The 15,141-nt window shown below is 48.0% G+C and overlaps 1 protein-coding gene across 2 annotated transcripts in view; it reads left to right on the top strand.

Moving 5' to 3' along the window:
• The window catches only part of CTNNA1 (catenin alpha 1), a 182,521-nt gene extending 173,183 nt beyond the window's left edge, over positions 1 to 9,338 (top strand). Inside the window, exons 12-18 of one of the 2 annotated variants that reach the window (XM_036313850.1) lie at positions 776 to 976; positions 1,729 to 1,880; positions 4,239 to 4,349; positions 5,451 to 5,632; positions 5,738 to 5,843; positions 7,315 to 7,449; positions 8,135 to 9,338. In XM_036313850.1, coding sequence (XP_036169743.1) covers positions 776 to 976; positions 1,729 to 1,880; positions 4,239 to 4,349; positions 5,451 to 5,632; positions 5,738 to 5,843; positions 7,315 to 7,449; positions 8,135 to 8,422 — 1,175 coding nt within the window. In that variant the 3' untranslated portion in view covers positions 8,423 to 9,338. The other variant, XM_036313851.1, reaches the window with a different exon arrangement.
• Positions 9,339 to 15,141: the final 5,803 nt, after the last annotated feature.

Genomic DNA, 15,141 nt, shown 5'->3' with positions numbered 1-15,141 from the left:
AGCCACTTTTGGGCTTCACAGAATTCAAGGATTTCCACAAATACCACAACAGGCCCACCTGCAGCCTGTAGGGTTAGGAAATGTTCCCTCCATAGGCTCCCTCGGAAAGGCTTCCCCTGCTGACCGCACCTGCTCCTCTGGGCTGTGCTGACGGCCACTGGCATCTGCCGGAAGGAGGGGTGAGGCCCTGGGAGGTAGCCTTACAGTGAACCTTTTCTTTTAATTTAGACTTTGGGATATATGTAAGGTCAGTGAGATGATTTAAGGGAAAGAGAAGTTCTTGAGGTTTCTGTTATCTGAATCATCTGCTTGACTTATAGAACAACTGTGCCTTACAGATGGGCCTTTTTCTCTTTGTTTAAACCTGGAATAAAGATTGCTGTTCTCGGAGGTGATTATAGGTTGAGTTTCAGTGGGACAGTTAATCTTTTCTCTTCAGTGCAGTAATGCGTGTAAAAGCTTTTGGCACTGTGGCTGGCACAGCGAGCTCTTGGTGAGTGGTACATGCCAACTAACAGTTACTGTCCCCTTTTCAGCACAGGGAATACAGTCAGTGTTGTAATAACTATGTAATGTATGGTGTCAGGTGGGTACTGGACATATTTGGGGTGATCACTTTGTAAGTTATAGAAATGTCTAATCACTGTTGTACCCTGAAACTAATATGTATTATGTAACAATTATAATTGGAAAAAAAAATTTCAAGGCAAAAAAAAAAATTGTCCCCTTCTTTTGAAAGGCCTTCTCCCTCATTCCACTTTTGCTTGTTCCTCAGAGAATCACATATTGGAAGATGTGAACAAATGTGTCATTGCTCTCCAAGAGAAAGATGTGGACGGGCTAGACCGCACAGCTGGTGCAATCCGAGGCCGGGCAGCCCGGGTCATTCATGTAGTCACCTCAGAGATGGACAACTATGAGCCAGGGGTCTACACAGAGAAGGTGCTGGAAGCTACCAAGCTTCTCTCCAACACAGGTATGGGAACTCCCTGCCTTACTGGTGCTTCCCACACAGCCCGGGTGGGCTAGGCCAGGCCCTGTGGGTGGGAAGTAGGAGACCAGGACCCAGGCCTTACGTGTTCTGGGTGGACACTAGACTTGTGAGAAGTTGGTCAGCCAAATTAAGGCCGCACACACACGTTTCCTTCATGTGGGTCCCATGATTAATGAGGGGAATAATTCTTTTTTTTTATCCTCGCCCAAGGATATGTTTTTTTAAATTGATTTTAGAGAGAGAGGAAGGGAAACATCAATTTGTTACCTCCCATACACGCCCCGACCAAGGATCAAACCTGCAAACTAGGTGACTGGGAATCGAACCTGCATCCTTTTGGTGTGAGGGATGAAGCTCCAACCAACTTAGCCGCCCAGCCAGGGCTGAGGAAATAATTCTGAAAGCACTGTTTAAGATTAATTTTGGAGTTAAGTCTTCTGTTAGTGAATAAATACTAATTTAAGGAGGGTCCCATTCTTAAGGCCTCAAATTAACCTTACTTCAATGTTCTCAACCATCAAAATCCTTTATTGTAAAATCTGGTCAGAGACAAAGAGGATGATTCAAGTCTTGGTTGAAATATTGTAAAATATGGCATTTAATTTATTTCAACCATAAATCTCACATAGGTAGAAGTGGAAGCTCTTCATCAGACACCTTGCCTCTTTCTGAGTGAGGGAGATTCAGGGAGGGCTATAGAATGATGATGTCTGCTGGGCCTCTTTTCTCTGCAGTTATGCCGCGTTTTACTGAGCAAGTAGAAGCGGCCGTGGAAGCCCTCAGCTCGGACCCCGCTCAGCCCATGGATGAGAATGAGTTTATCGATGCCTCCCGCCTGGTGTACGATGGCATCCGGGACATCAGGAAAGCGGTGTTGATGATAAGGGTGAGTAACTGCATTTCAGATGTTTTAATAGCTTGTTCTTATCATTTGCTAACCTTGAGAACAATGCATCATTCTGGAACTCAGCAGATGTATTGGCAATATATTAAAACCATGAATCTAAAAGCTGTTAGAATGAGATATATTTAATTACATTGTCTAAAATGACTTTTAGTTGCAAGTTAGAGCCCAAACTCAGACTGAGAACAGGAGCTAGTATGAGTTGCTCCTGATGATTTTAGAGCACACAATCACCACAAATAGGTTTCCATTTGCCTTAGAGGGAAACTATAGAAAACAAAGGCTTTTTAGTTAATTTCAGAGAAGGGAGTATTCCTTATTGCAGGTTGAAGTTATTCTTCACATGGAGCTCTCCCTCCTCCTTCCCCCCCTCCCTTTTGAAGGGGTGGCAGGCAGGATGCTAGAACCCCAGTTCAGGGTGAGGAGGAGCGACTGTGGCAACCCCTGGTCATGTTCCCTGGCTCAGGGCCCCCATGTGGCCCATTGTCTCTGAGAGCAGCAGTTCTCACCATCTGAAAGTCCAGCCCCTCTGGGTTGGCATAAACAGGTTTTGAGAAGCTCCAACCCCTCTGTAATGTATCCCCAGGGTGCTCGGCCTGGGCCTCACAGCTGCCTTTCCCATAGCAGTCATCCTTCACATGCTGTTCTGAGCATAAGTGTGTAGCCATCCTCAGCCCCTGTCCGCAGAATAGGTGGCTGCTTTGCTGTCGATCTAGTTGGATCGGAGGAGCTTCATTCACAGCTTCATGGTTTGCTAGTCAGACCTCAAGGTAGGCGGGGATCTGTCTCACTTTTTACCCTCTCAGCCTGACAGCTGCAGAGCCTAGCTGGACTGTCAGCTGGAAAGAGACCATTTCTAAGGCAGTTGCATTAGGCTGGATCCATTTTATATGCAGTGTAAGACTGTACTGCTCTGAGGTGAGGAGGAAAAGAACTGTTCAGAGATGGCCTGGTTGGCTGTTTCTGCAGGCCCCAGGTCACCCCTGACATGTTGGGGTGGGCCAGGAGCTTGTGGAGCCTTTTGCTTTCTTCATTCCTGCTGCTGCTAAAGAAGAACCCATATTATGCAGAGGCCATAGCTCAGTGGTGTGAAGGGATCCCCGGATCACATACACCGGGGCCAGTGAACACAGCCCTATTTCTCCAGAAGCCTTTCCATGATGACAGACACCTAGAAACAGTAAAAGAAACCTTAATGAAGGAGGCTAATGCCTTTGGGGATTTGAGTGGCTGAAACCGCATACTCCAGGAGGTGCTTGTGAATTCCAGAGTCCTTTCTGAGGAAGCAAGTAGGGTTGTGGGAAACCACATCTTAGGGGCAGGCAGCCGGCTTGGCTTCCTCTTCCAGCTCTGGAAGGATAAAATGGGCAATAGTGACGTCATGTTTTGCGCTCCCAACTCGGAGACACTCCGGGATCTTGTGTTGATGTGCTCTTGGTGTCTCATGTACCTCTGCTATTCTCACCTCTTCCCACTGAGGGAGAGGCCTGCCCTTTGCACATGTACATGGCGGTTTCAGGTGCTTCTCACACGTCCTCTCATTTGAGCCTCACAGCGAATCTGGGGGCTGGGCTTGGATCAGGTCCTGGGGCAGATGAGGGCCTACCCTCCTGCCCCCTTACTGATGACTTCCAGATGACATTATGTTTCAAGTCAGCAACTAATCATGTGAGGCTGGAGGCTGTGCAAAATAAGAATTTTATTTCATAATTAAAGCAGAACTAGGACCATTAATTAGTTCCTTTGGTATTTAGACCTTACCTGCCCCATTCTCTTTTCCTTTTATCAAAGGAAAAAATACATAAAAATTCACTATTTTTACCCCTCAAAGCAGCCTTTGGTACCCTAAGAGAAGGCCCAGTATTATTTAATACATTTAATGTTCTTCTTGTCATAAAGTGGAAAAGTTAAGAAACTGCCTAATATTGTGTAAAATACCTCTATTTTTAAATTAAAATACCTTTTCTACCCTGGACAGTTCTCATCTTTTGTCTTTATATGCAGCTGTGGGAGAAGTACATTAAGAAGTATAAATCTTATGTCAAAGGGAGTCTTGACTCAGGGGTGGGAACTGAAGCCCTAACCCCCAGAAAGGAATCCCTTGGCCCTTTGGCAAGTGTGGTGTGGTGCCCTGGCCTACTGTTTGTTGGATGAGCCACCCACAGGTGCACCTGTGAGGCAAGGTCTCAAACGAATAGCGAGTGCTTTTAGCTGTTACCCACATCTGTTTAGAACACTGCACGTGAAAATCCTGGGTGTCCCCTACATCAGGCAGGGTGTGGACTGAGTGGCTCGGGAGGCCTGCGTTGTATCTGGCTCATATCTCTTTCTTGATGGCAGACTCCTGAGGAGTTGGATGACTCTGACTTCGAGACAGAAGACTTCGATGTCCGCAGCAGGACAAGCGTCCAGACAGAAGACGACCAGTTGATAGCTGGCCAGAGTGCCCGGGTAAGGAATCAGTTAGTGTCAGCCTGCACATAAAAGGGTTGCAGGCCCAATCCCCAGCTGGGGTGTGTGTGTGAGGCAAGCAATCAATGTGTCTCTCAAAAAAAAATACAAACTTGTTCTGCAGACCTTCCCTGTCCCTCTCAGGTCTTAGCTTTTCTTTTCCAGGAAAATACTCTATTTTGAGAACCCAATTTTCCCTCTTTTCTTCTGGCCATAGGACTGAAGTTGTGGCACCTGCTAGTCAATTGTAGGTTTCTCCAAAATGTCTCCTCAGTTGTGCCCTGGGGCTTTGGTTTATGACAATCCTGCATCAGGAGAGCCTGAGGATCAGGCACAATGGTGGTTAAAAAGATTGCGGTCTTAGCCCATGTCACTTACACTGAAATATTTACTTATGGGTTAAATAAAATAACAGTGGTACATTCAAGAGAATCAGTCAGAACCTTTCATCCATTTGAGTCATTAAATCTTCCATCAGTAGCATTTTTGTTTTGGGGAGGATGCCAAGAAATATTTCTAAGGAGTCCTTTCTCACTTCTCAGATATTTTGAACAGCGAGTACATCCCTGCTTTAGGCCCCACTTTGTCATGAGCACTTTGGGGAGAGCCCAGGTGCTACTTTGATAAGGTGTCAATGCTACTGAGCTATACAAAGTGTATATACCTCAGCAGATTCTCTGCCTGCCTTCTTTAACATTTACATTCTAAAGGCACTTCCAGTTCACCTCGAAAAGTTAAAGATGCAATGCGGCCACAGGAAATGCTTGGGAAAGCGCCACCAGCATTAGCCCATCTCTCATCTGCGCTCTCACAGGAGACAGAGGATGAAACTTTTGCAGAACTCAATTAAGCAGGCTCTGTTCCTGGGCCTGTGTGATCCCGAAGTATCCACATTAGCCTTGTACCCCTTACACTCTTGTGTTCCTCCACATTAAAATTTGTTCTTAAAAGTGGGTTGGGAATGGCCCTTCAGGCAAAATGAAACCTATTAAAGCATTATCCTATCTATGTCATAGGTTGCTCGGTGGAAATGCTTTTGGCTAATGTACTGAGAATGTCACATTCTTTCCATGTAAGAGCTTTCTGTGCTTCTGATTTTAGGCAATCATGGCTCAGCTTCCCCAAGAGCAAAAAGCAAAGATTGCAGAACAGGTGGCCAGCTTCCAGGAAGAAAAGAGCAAGCTGGATGCTGAAGTGTCCAAGTGGGACGACAGTGGTAACGACATCATCGTGCTGGCCAAGCAGATGTGCATGATCATGATGGAGATGACCGACTTCACCCGGTGAGCGGTGCCTGGCCCACAGCCGCAGAGGCAGCCGTTTTCTCTTTTCTACTCACTGCCAACTACGAAGGGCTTCACGTACAATGATCCTTATTCTTTTTTCAGAGGTAAGGGACCGCTCAAAAACACATCAGATGTGATCAGTGCTGCCAAGAAAATTGCAGAGGCAGGATCCAGGATGGATAAGCTTGGCCGCACCATCGCAGACCATGTAAGTAACAGACCTAACTGTGGGTCTCAGGCAGCCCAGCCTGGTCCATTCCTGAGGCAGCAATAACAATAATTTTCAGGGGACACAACACTCATCTCAAAAATTGTTCTTAAATTGCCAACCAGCATAGAGTTTTAAGAATTTCTGAATAATTCTTTGATAATTCTTGAGAGAACATACCTGGAGGTGTGTCTGTCCTGAATAACAGCTAAAATCTAGCCTCTCCTGGGGACGTGTGTATTCCTAGTTCTCTTCAGAACTTGAGCTCTGGGCAGGCACTGCTTCCGAGCCTACCACGCTGACCCCAGGTGTGCGAGAGCCTCTTCTCGTGGATCTGCTTCTTGAGAGAACATAGAAGCAGCAGGATAATGTGTCCTCAGCGCTGTGGGTTCTCGACTACCCAGCTTTCATAAACCCTTTATTCCCTGCAGTGATACGTCAGAAAATGTGGTTCCTACCTCCTGGAGAGTTGACATTTTTTGATGCTACAAGACTTATTTACTGGAGATGCTGTTTCTCATTTACAGTTCCCTGCAGTCTAAGCCCTTCCCCTGAGGTATCAAGCCTCTCACCCTGCATCAGGGCTGAGGGACAGCAGTGCCTCATCGCTCAAGCCAAAGATTCAGAAGTCATCCTAACCCCTCCTTCCCACAATCCAGTGCTAGTGCTACACTTATACTGGCCACCATCTAGTCTTATCCCCTCTTCCAGAGCCAGCTCAGGCCGACCTCCACAGCCCATGCCTGGACTAGTACTTGTGGCTGCTCCTCACTGCTTTCCCTCTCTCTCCTCCACGCCATCCTCCACGCAGCTGCTAGTGCAGTCTTCCTACACACTCATCTAAAGTGCATGTCTTGATAGGGCTCTGCTGTGATCCGTAAGATTCTTAAATTCAAAATTTCCAGCACGGTCTACAGGTTTGTCTGTGCCCAGTCTCCCAGAGGGAAATGTTTGCTATAAATACCTGAGAGGTGCTCTGTATTTCTTTCTCTGGGTAAAGCTCCCTGGGCTTTGGCAGCAAGACAGGAATTGGGCAGCGGCTGCCCTTTAATTTCCCAGTGGCTGGTCAAGACCTCGCAGTCTCCCACTGCTTGTTCTCTTGCTTTGATTCACTCATCCTCCATCTTTGCCTGAAGTGAACCTCTCCTTTCACCAGGTGTGTACAGTGTGTATCATAATTGAGCAGAAGAGCTGTTGGGATGGTTGTTAGCAAGCTCAGAGCACTCTGGCTTTTCTTCAGAACCAAGCTCTTGCTGAGGCTTTTTTCACCTTTAGGGGCTTGGGCCCAAGCAGAGGGCAGCCTAGAGCCAAACTGCCCCAGGTAATTGGGTAACTCGCCTCCCAGGCCCTTTGCCCCAGCATGGTGAGAGGACGCCTCTCTTGGTGGCACACAGAGATTTAGGAACAGCCCCCGGGGGTGGGTGTGTTTAGATCAGGCCTGGGTGCTCTGCTAAACTTATTCTCCCGTCAGTGTCCAGACTCGGCCTGCAAGCAGGACCTGCTGGCCTACCTGCAGCGCATCGCCCTCTACTGCCACCAGCTCAACATCTGCAGCAAAGTCAAGGCCGAGGTGCAGAACCTTGGTGGGGAGCTTGTTGTCTCTGGGGTAAGTTTCATCTGTGAAAAGAAGTGGGTGGTGGGAATAGTCTGGCCTTTGTCCACGTACACTCCTTCCCTGCCCTGAACTGGGAAGGTGAGCTGTGGAAAACCCTGAAGTTTCTTCCTTGGAGGCCAAGGGCTGGCTGCACCTCAGTTGCAGGTATATTTTTAATCTTCCCTGTTTTCCTTCCCTCCACAGAAGAATTGAGCCTGTTCAAAAATTGCAAAGATGATATAGCAAGGCTTTCTCCAATCTCCTCTACCTCTCCAAGTGCTTCAGTATTATCCACCCCCCCTTGTCTCTTTACCATGTCACCTGGGGTAGGGCAAAGAGGTGATCTCCTCAGTGTGCTGGGCTCTATTAATTCCCCGGAATTTCCTTTCAAAGAAATTGACACCATTTGGTCACCTGCTACAACGTCAGTGCCCCTGGCCATGGATGACTTAGGCCTCCTCCAGCTTGTTTGAGGGGTGAGGGGGAGGTGACGATGCCTTACATTCTTGTTACTGTTCCCTTTATTTCTTCAGAAGATCTGAAACAGGCCTTTTCAGGGTATTTGAATAAGAACAGCCAATTATATGGGGCTGTGGCCCACCCCTGAAGGGAAGGAGGAGGGGGCTCCCCCCTCACCCAACCTTGGGGCTAAAGGTCAGGCCTGTGCTCCTCACCGCCCCATGTTTGTGTCTCTTAGGTGGACAGCGCCATGTCCCTGATCCAGGCTGCCAAGAACTTGATGAACGCCGTGGTGCAGACAGTGAAGGCCTCCTATGTGGCCTCCACCAAGTACCAGAAGTCGCAGGGTATGGCTTCCCTCAACCTCCCGGCTGTGTCGTGGAAGATGAAGGCACCTGAGAAAAAGCCCTTGGTGAAGAGAGAGAAACAGGATGAGACACAGACCAAGATTAAACGGGCGTCTCAGAAGAAGCATGTGAACCCTGTGCAGGCCCTCAGCGAGTTCAGAGCCATGGACAGCATCTAAGGCTGCCCTAGCCAGCTGCCCTCACCCATCGGGGCTCTGAAGATCAGTCACTGTTCTTCACTCAAATGTATTTGCTAAATAGAGCACTGACGTTAGATTCCACCGGGAAATAGGCAGATGTTAAACCTGGCCAGGTGGTGCATTTTGCAAGGACATACTTTAAGTCAGTCACAGATACTTTCAGAATTCAGGAGCATATTTCTAGCTGTATTTTTTTATAAGCTTAAATAAAAATCCCATAACCAAAGAGAATCCCATATTAACTTGTTAGTGACATTCTTGACCAAGTTGTGTGGCATTAGGGTCTGAGAAAAGGAGAGATCTGACTCACCCCTTTTTCAGGGAGGGATCTTCCACCAGCCCAGGGTCTGGGCAGGTTGGCTGGTATTAAATGCCAAAGATGACCAGGGCAAGCAAACTGGGTGTTTTAGGAAGTGGTCCCCAGAGAGGAAATGTTTCTAGAAAGGTCTTGAGAGGGACAAACCACATGAAACTCAGTAAAACAGTGTATCATGCAGAACACTGATTACTCTCTGTGACGTGGAATGAGAATTGTGATGCATGGTGACAGTCACTAATGTGCTCTGCGGCAGGACATAGTAAAAAGTTGCTTATTTTTTTCCTCAGGCTAGAATGTTATGATGCCATAATCAGAACTTGCTTGTTTCCCTTTGTTCAGCTCCAAATGCAGATACATCACTGGGCTCACTTCTAATAATTGCAGTGTTTCCTGCCTTGGGCTTACTACAGTAGCCTAACAAAGTAGCATTTGCTTAGGCAATAATTTAGACATTACCTTATTTGTGATTAATACAGCGATTACTATAGCTACAAGGTATAATTTTACTATTTAAATTTTATGAATTCGAATTTTTTTTACACTAACTTTTCCCAATAAATTCCACCTTGAAACCAAGCCCAAGAAGTTAAAGTCGTTTTTCTTTGCCTCCAGCAGTCACGTTTTACATAAAACAGCTCCAGGAGACGCTTCCTATGGCTCCTTGGGAACTCAAGTGTTCACCCTTCACGGGGAAGGTCAGAACCTCCATGGGTATCACCCCCTTCTCGTCTGAGTTGTTTCTATCAGCTTATAACCACACCAGGATAACAGCTGCCTCCAAAATAGCCCTCCTAACGCCATGTCCCTTCCCAGCAAAGCTCCTTAGAGAGATGTGTGTAGTGTCCCCTCTTCCTCACTTGCATTCTCTCTGCTATTCCGGCCCCTCTCCTCCCGTCCCCCTTAAGGGAGCTGTCAGCATTACCAGATTGATTGGCTCTTTCCTCATCTTACCAGTCTCACCGTACAAGTGCCCAGGTGAATGGCCTGCTCTCAGAAGTTCCTCACTTGCCTTCCAGAACACTCCATTCTGATTTTGTCTTCCTTCACCGCCGTTTCCTAGTCATTAAAAGCTGTGCTTCCCTGGGCTCAATACCCAGGTCTCTTTGGCTCTACTCACTCTTCCAAACTTAACCAGACTCCTGGCTTTATGTACAGTCCAAATTCTGCCTTCTCCTGTATCCTGACTTATAACTGCCTGCCTCCTAAACTCTCCACATAAATGTCTTAATATCTCATACTCGATCTGTCCAAATTCTTTTTTTTTTTTTTTTTTCCAAATTCTTATCTTTAAAATGTATGGTGGGTCCAACCACCTATTTACTTTCACCTGGTCGTCATACTAGTTACCTATTGCTGTGTAACGAACTACCCCAAAACTTCGCAGCTAAAACAACAAACATTTACTACCTCAGTTTCTGAAGGCCAGGAATCCAGGAACAGCTCTGTGTGAGGTCCTGACTCGGTCTCGCGTGAGGCTCAGTCTCTCTCCGAAGGCCAGATGGGCTGGGGAGCTGCTTCCAGACTCCCTCCTGGCTGCTGGCAGGCGGCCTCGATTCCGTGCCCTGAGGCCTCCCACAGAGCAGCTTATGATGTGCTCACTGGCTCCCCTCAAGTGAATCATCCAGGAGAACAACCAGATGGGAGTCGTGGTTTTCTTAAAACCTGATCTCAAAGGTAATATGACCAGCACTGCCCTGGCCAGTGTTGCTAAGTGGTTAGAGCATAGGGTTGTGGGTTCACTCCCCGCCCTAGGTTGGGCATATGGGGGAGGCAACCAGTCAATGTGTCTCTCACATCAGTGTTTCTCTCTTTTTCTCCCCCTACCTCCCTTCCATCCTCTCTGAAAAGCAAGCAAAAAAATATCCTCAGGTGAGGATTAACACAAAACATCCACATATATATGCCCATCACTGCCATTATATTCTGTTGGTCACACAGACCACCCCTGGTACGCTGTGGGAGGGGGACAACACAAGGAGGCCAAAGCCAGGAGGTGGACTTCCAGTCACCTGAACCCAGACCACTGCAGTAACTTCCCCACTGGGCTTTACTGTTCCCCACACCCTACTCCCCAGGGCAGCCACAATCAATATGCAAATTGTCCCCTCAACTGGGAGTTCGACCAGGAGGCGGGGCCAGCCAACCACCTGTGGCCAGTGGCCCCTCTTCCTTGCCCGGCTGGCCCTGATTGGCCCCGATCAGGCGGGCCAGCAGGACCCCGCCAGTGCACCGGGCCTCTAGTAATCCCTATAAAACAAGTCAGATTGTGTCATTCTCTCAGCTCCAACCAGCAACAGTTTCTATCTCCCAGTAAAAGCCAAAGTCTTAAGTGACGGTTTGGCCCTCTAGCCTCTCCTCTCTCCCTTATCACTTGCCCTTTGCACTTGTGGTTCCACTGCCTGGAACACTCCCCAGAGATACACATGTGCTTTAAGATCTTCAGGTGTGTCCACAAATCACCTTACCCAAAAGACCTTCGAAAAATCCTACCATGCCCTCTCTTTATAGCACTGAACTTTACGTTTACAAGCCCACCTGTTTCTCTTGTAAGTTTTGCAGGAAGAGGGATCTTGATTTTGTTCATCACCAACTCTCCAAAGCCCAGGACAAGGACTGAATCTCGGGGAACTCCCATGGGGCTGGACCCAGAAGGCTTTGGCCTCCCTATACTCACCCCCAACCCCGACTCAGGATCCATGACAACACTCTGGAACGTTCTCATGGCTTTTGTTGCCATCAGTTTGTCATATTCCAAAACTGTCTTCCAGGCTTGAGCCCAGATCCCCGTCTGTCCTCAGCTGCTTCACCTGATCTGCTGGAAGCCCTACAGCCCAGTAGCCCAGCGGCCCCCAGTCCACCTCCTCTCAACCCATCCACTTCAGCAGAGGCCAAGGCCCCACCCCTTAGTGCTGCAAAGGCTCCTAAACTGGCCTACATCAGCCCCAGCATCCATTATCCATCCTCTCCCTGCAGCAAACGCATCTTCCAGAAACACCTCCAAGGAGTAAAGCCTCTCATGACGCCCTCTGTCAGGGCTGCCCCCTGACCTGTGCCCACTGAGCCCCTAGAAGTGGCTCCTGACACTGTGGTCCCCCTGTGAGCCCATTACTTGATGTCCAGGTCAGCACCTTTCCCTTATCATCACACCAAATATAATGCCATTACATACTTAGACTAACTTTTGTTTAACGGTACCTCCTTTAAGCAGTATCTGAAATCATGTTTGATGGGCTGGTTACATTTTTTCTAATATACATCAAAATAACATTTTGATAAGTGTTCATGTATTTCCTAAAATCATCCAAGTACCACCTCTGCAAACACTGGCCCGCAGCTGCCACTGCTGCCTGGCCCGGGGCATGGCCCCTGGTACTGCAGCACCAGCCCTCACAGCCTGACCTGAATTCTTTTGAGGAACAAACAGCATTGGTCTTGCTCCCCCTTATCCAGCAAAGGGTCTCCTACATGCTTGAGAAATAGCTGTTGAACCATTCAAACCATTTATTGATTTAAACCAAAAGGTACTAGAAGGCAAAAAGAAGGGACCCCCCCCCCCCCCCAGACATCCTGAAATCCTCCATCTTAGAGACAACAGCCTGAAGCAGGACGGCCTCACTGTATCCTGCCCCCTGACCCACCCTCAGCGACACCTCCATATGCGACAGCGTCTCACCAGCCTGGCACTGGGTGTGCCACTCCTCTCACCTGCTCTCCTACTTGCACACAGGACCGCAGAGCCAGCTCGCTCCTTGCTGGCAGCAGCTGCCTGCTGACCCTGTACCGCCTCCCGCGACTCCTGGGCAGATACTTCCAGGCCCTTTCTCACCTCTGCTGTCTTAATTCGCACAGCTTTCAACCTCCATCCACCCAGGCCAGGGTCACTCCACTAAAAGAAGAGAGGAGGACTTCACCCACACCCCCATCTCATCTTTACAACCTGTGAGGTGTCAGTGCTACCACCACCCCTCAATCTCTACACCCAAGTCACACAGCTGGCAAGCAGCCAATACCCCCTTCCAGCTTCAAGATCCAGTTCCTCCAAAACCCCCAGGTTCTGGAGTTCCAGAGGGCAGTGCAGGGGCCTGTGCCCCCTCCATTTCCCCCCCCCCTCCCCCCGCCACCTTCTTCAAGCTGGGAACTCCCTCATGCTCCCTCCCACCACATCTGCCACATCCCTGCACGGGGTTCTCAGGACTATGTCTGTTAAGATGCAGGAACTCTGCAGGTCCCTGGCTAAGGCACCCCCTGGCTTGTCACTGGATCCGGGCCTGGTCAGGATTTTGCCCCTCAATCTTCCCTCTATTTCCTGCCTTGCCAAGTTTTCCTTTCTCCTGGATCTTTCTCAGCAGCATACAAAACATGTTCTAATACAGTGGTCGCCATCCGGTGGTCCGCAGACCACTGGTGGTCCGTGAGGTCCGAAAGGTTGGCGACCACTGTTGTAATGGGTCCCATAGTTTTAAAAAAAACCAAAGACAATACAAAAAGCTTCCCTTGAGTCCATGTCGCCCCCCGCCCGCCCCATCCCTTACACAGACGCCTAAGTTGAGTGTTGAGACCATGTCTCCACTTCCCTCCTCTGCTCTCCCAGCTACACCTTCTGTCCAGTCCCTTCTAAGTAGCATGTGAAGTCGGTGCCCCCCACACACCCGCTCCTCAGCAAACCTCTAGATTTCCACTATCACAATCAATATGCAAATTGTCCCCTCAACTGGGAGTTTGACCAGGAGGCGGGGCCAGCCAAACACCTACGGCCAGTGGCCCCTCTTCCTTGCCCGGCTGGCCCTGATTGGCCCCAATCAGGCGGGCCAGCAGGACCCGCCTTCACCAATCCCTGCTCCTCATCTCTTCGTTCTCCTCCTGACCTCTGAGGGTGAGGTGGTCCAGGCGTCAGGTGCTGGTCCTCTTCTCCCGGGCCCTCGGCCGTGGTGGTGTGCGGGTAAATGGGTCATAACCAGCTCTCCAGGGCAGAGTCGGGAGGGGATGGATGTGTAGAGATAAGTTTATATACATTTTACTCCTGTAACAGGATTGTGGCACACAATTCACAAATAACAACAAAATACGCAATGCTCTTTACTGCAACTTCCATATGGCCAACTGATTCTCACCAGGCTTCTACTGATTTTTGTTGAAATCCTGCATCCATAGCCAACTGACAGTTGTAATTGACAAAGGAGCCTGGTTCTGACAGGAATGCTGGTTGATACTTTGTTTACCTTAAGGAGTAAGAGCAAAGTGAAAAAACAAAAACATCTGTGGGAGTTTCACTTGTTCATCAGTGAATGACTTCTTTGCTAAGTCATATAACTGTCAAATACTCTAAGACAATTTCTTCAGATTTTTGTGCTGATAGATGACACTTTAATCAGCATTATTAACATTTTAAAAACGTTTTCTTCATCACTTTAAGGTTTGATTTGTAGCGTTTCCCAGTGTCCATGGTGTAAATTCTCCCACATCAGATTTCCAGCCACGAAGGCGGCATCTGGAAGGGGGCGTGGGAGCACAGGTGCCCACAGTGGAGCATGTCTGCACCACCCAGAGGCGACAGACACGTCCTCTCCAGAGCATAGATAATGGTTGACTGTAAATAATTAGGAAAGTTGAGTAGTAATTACCTTTAAAATGTTGTAAGTTTACACACAGTAAAATTTATACTTTTTAAGGAACAATTCTGAGTTTTGATAAATACATAGAGTTGTGTAACCACCACCACATTCAAGGTGTAGAGCAGTTCTAGCACCAATGTAGTGGAACCCTCCCCCATCCTAAGTCTTGGCAAAAACCTTCCTCTATAATTTTGCCTTTTCCAGATGTCCTGTAAAAGGAATTATATAATATGTAGCCTTTTGAGTCTGCCTTCTTTCCATCAGCATAATGCCTTTGAGATGCACACAGGTAGCTGTGTGCAGCAGTTCACTCATTCCCACTGTGGAGCAGGGCTGCGCTGTGCAGATGGGCCACGGTTTGTCTACCCACTCTCCCTCGAGGGACATTTTGTTTCTAGGTCGTTTTATTTTTACAAGTAAAGCTGACATAGATTTTCCTTTATCTTGCGTAAACACCTAGGAGTGAGATTGTGTTGCAAGGTATACGTTTGTTGAATTTTATCTGAAACTACCAAACTGTTTTTCCATAGTGGCTGCATCATTTTGCATTCCCAGCAACATTGCTCTGCATCCTTGTCAGCACATGATATTGTCAGGTTTTTGGTTTGTTTAGGCTTTTAAATTTTTTTCAGCCATTTTAGTGGGTGTGTAGTAGTGCCTTGTGGTGTTACTTTGCATTTCCCTAACAACTAATGATGCTGAGCATATTTTCATGTGCTTATCTGTCATCTACATTTCTTTGGTGAAATGATTTCAAATCTTTTGCC

The sequence above is a fragment of the Myotis myotis genome, unplaced genomic scaffold (genome assembly GCF_014108235.1).
Source record: "Myotis myotis isolate mMyoMyo1 unplaced genomic scaffold, mMyoMyo1.p scaffold_m19_p_6, whole genome shotgun sequence".
NCBI lineage: Eukaryota > Metazoa > Chordata > Mammalia > Chiroptera > Vespertilionidae > Myotis > Myotis myotis.
The sequence above is the reverse complement of the archived record's forward strand: the minus strand, read 5'-3'. Positions and strand labels throughout refer to the sequence as shown.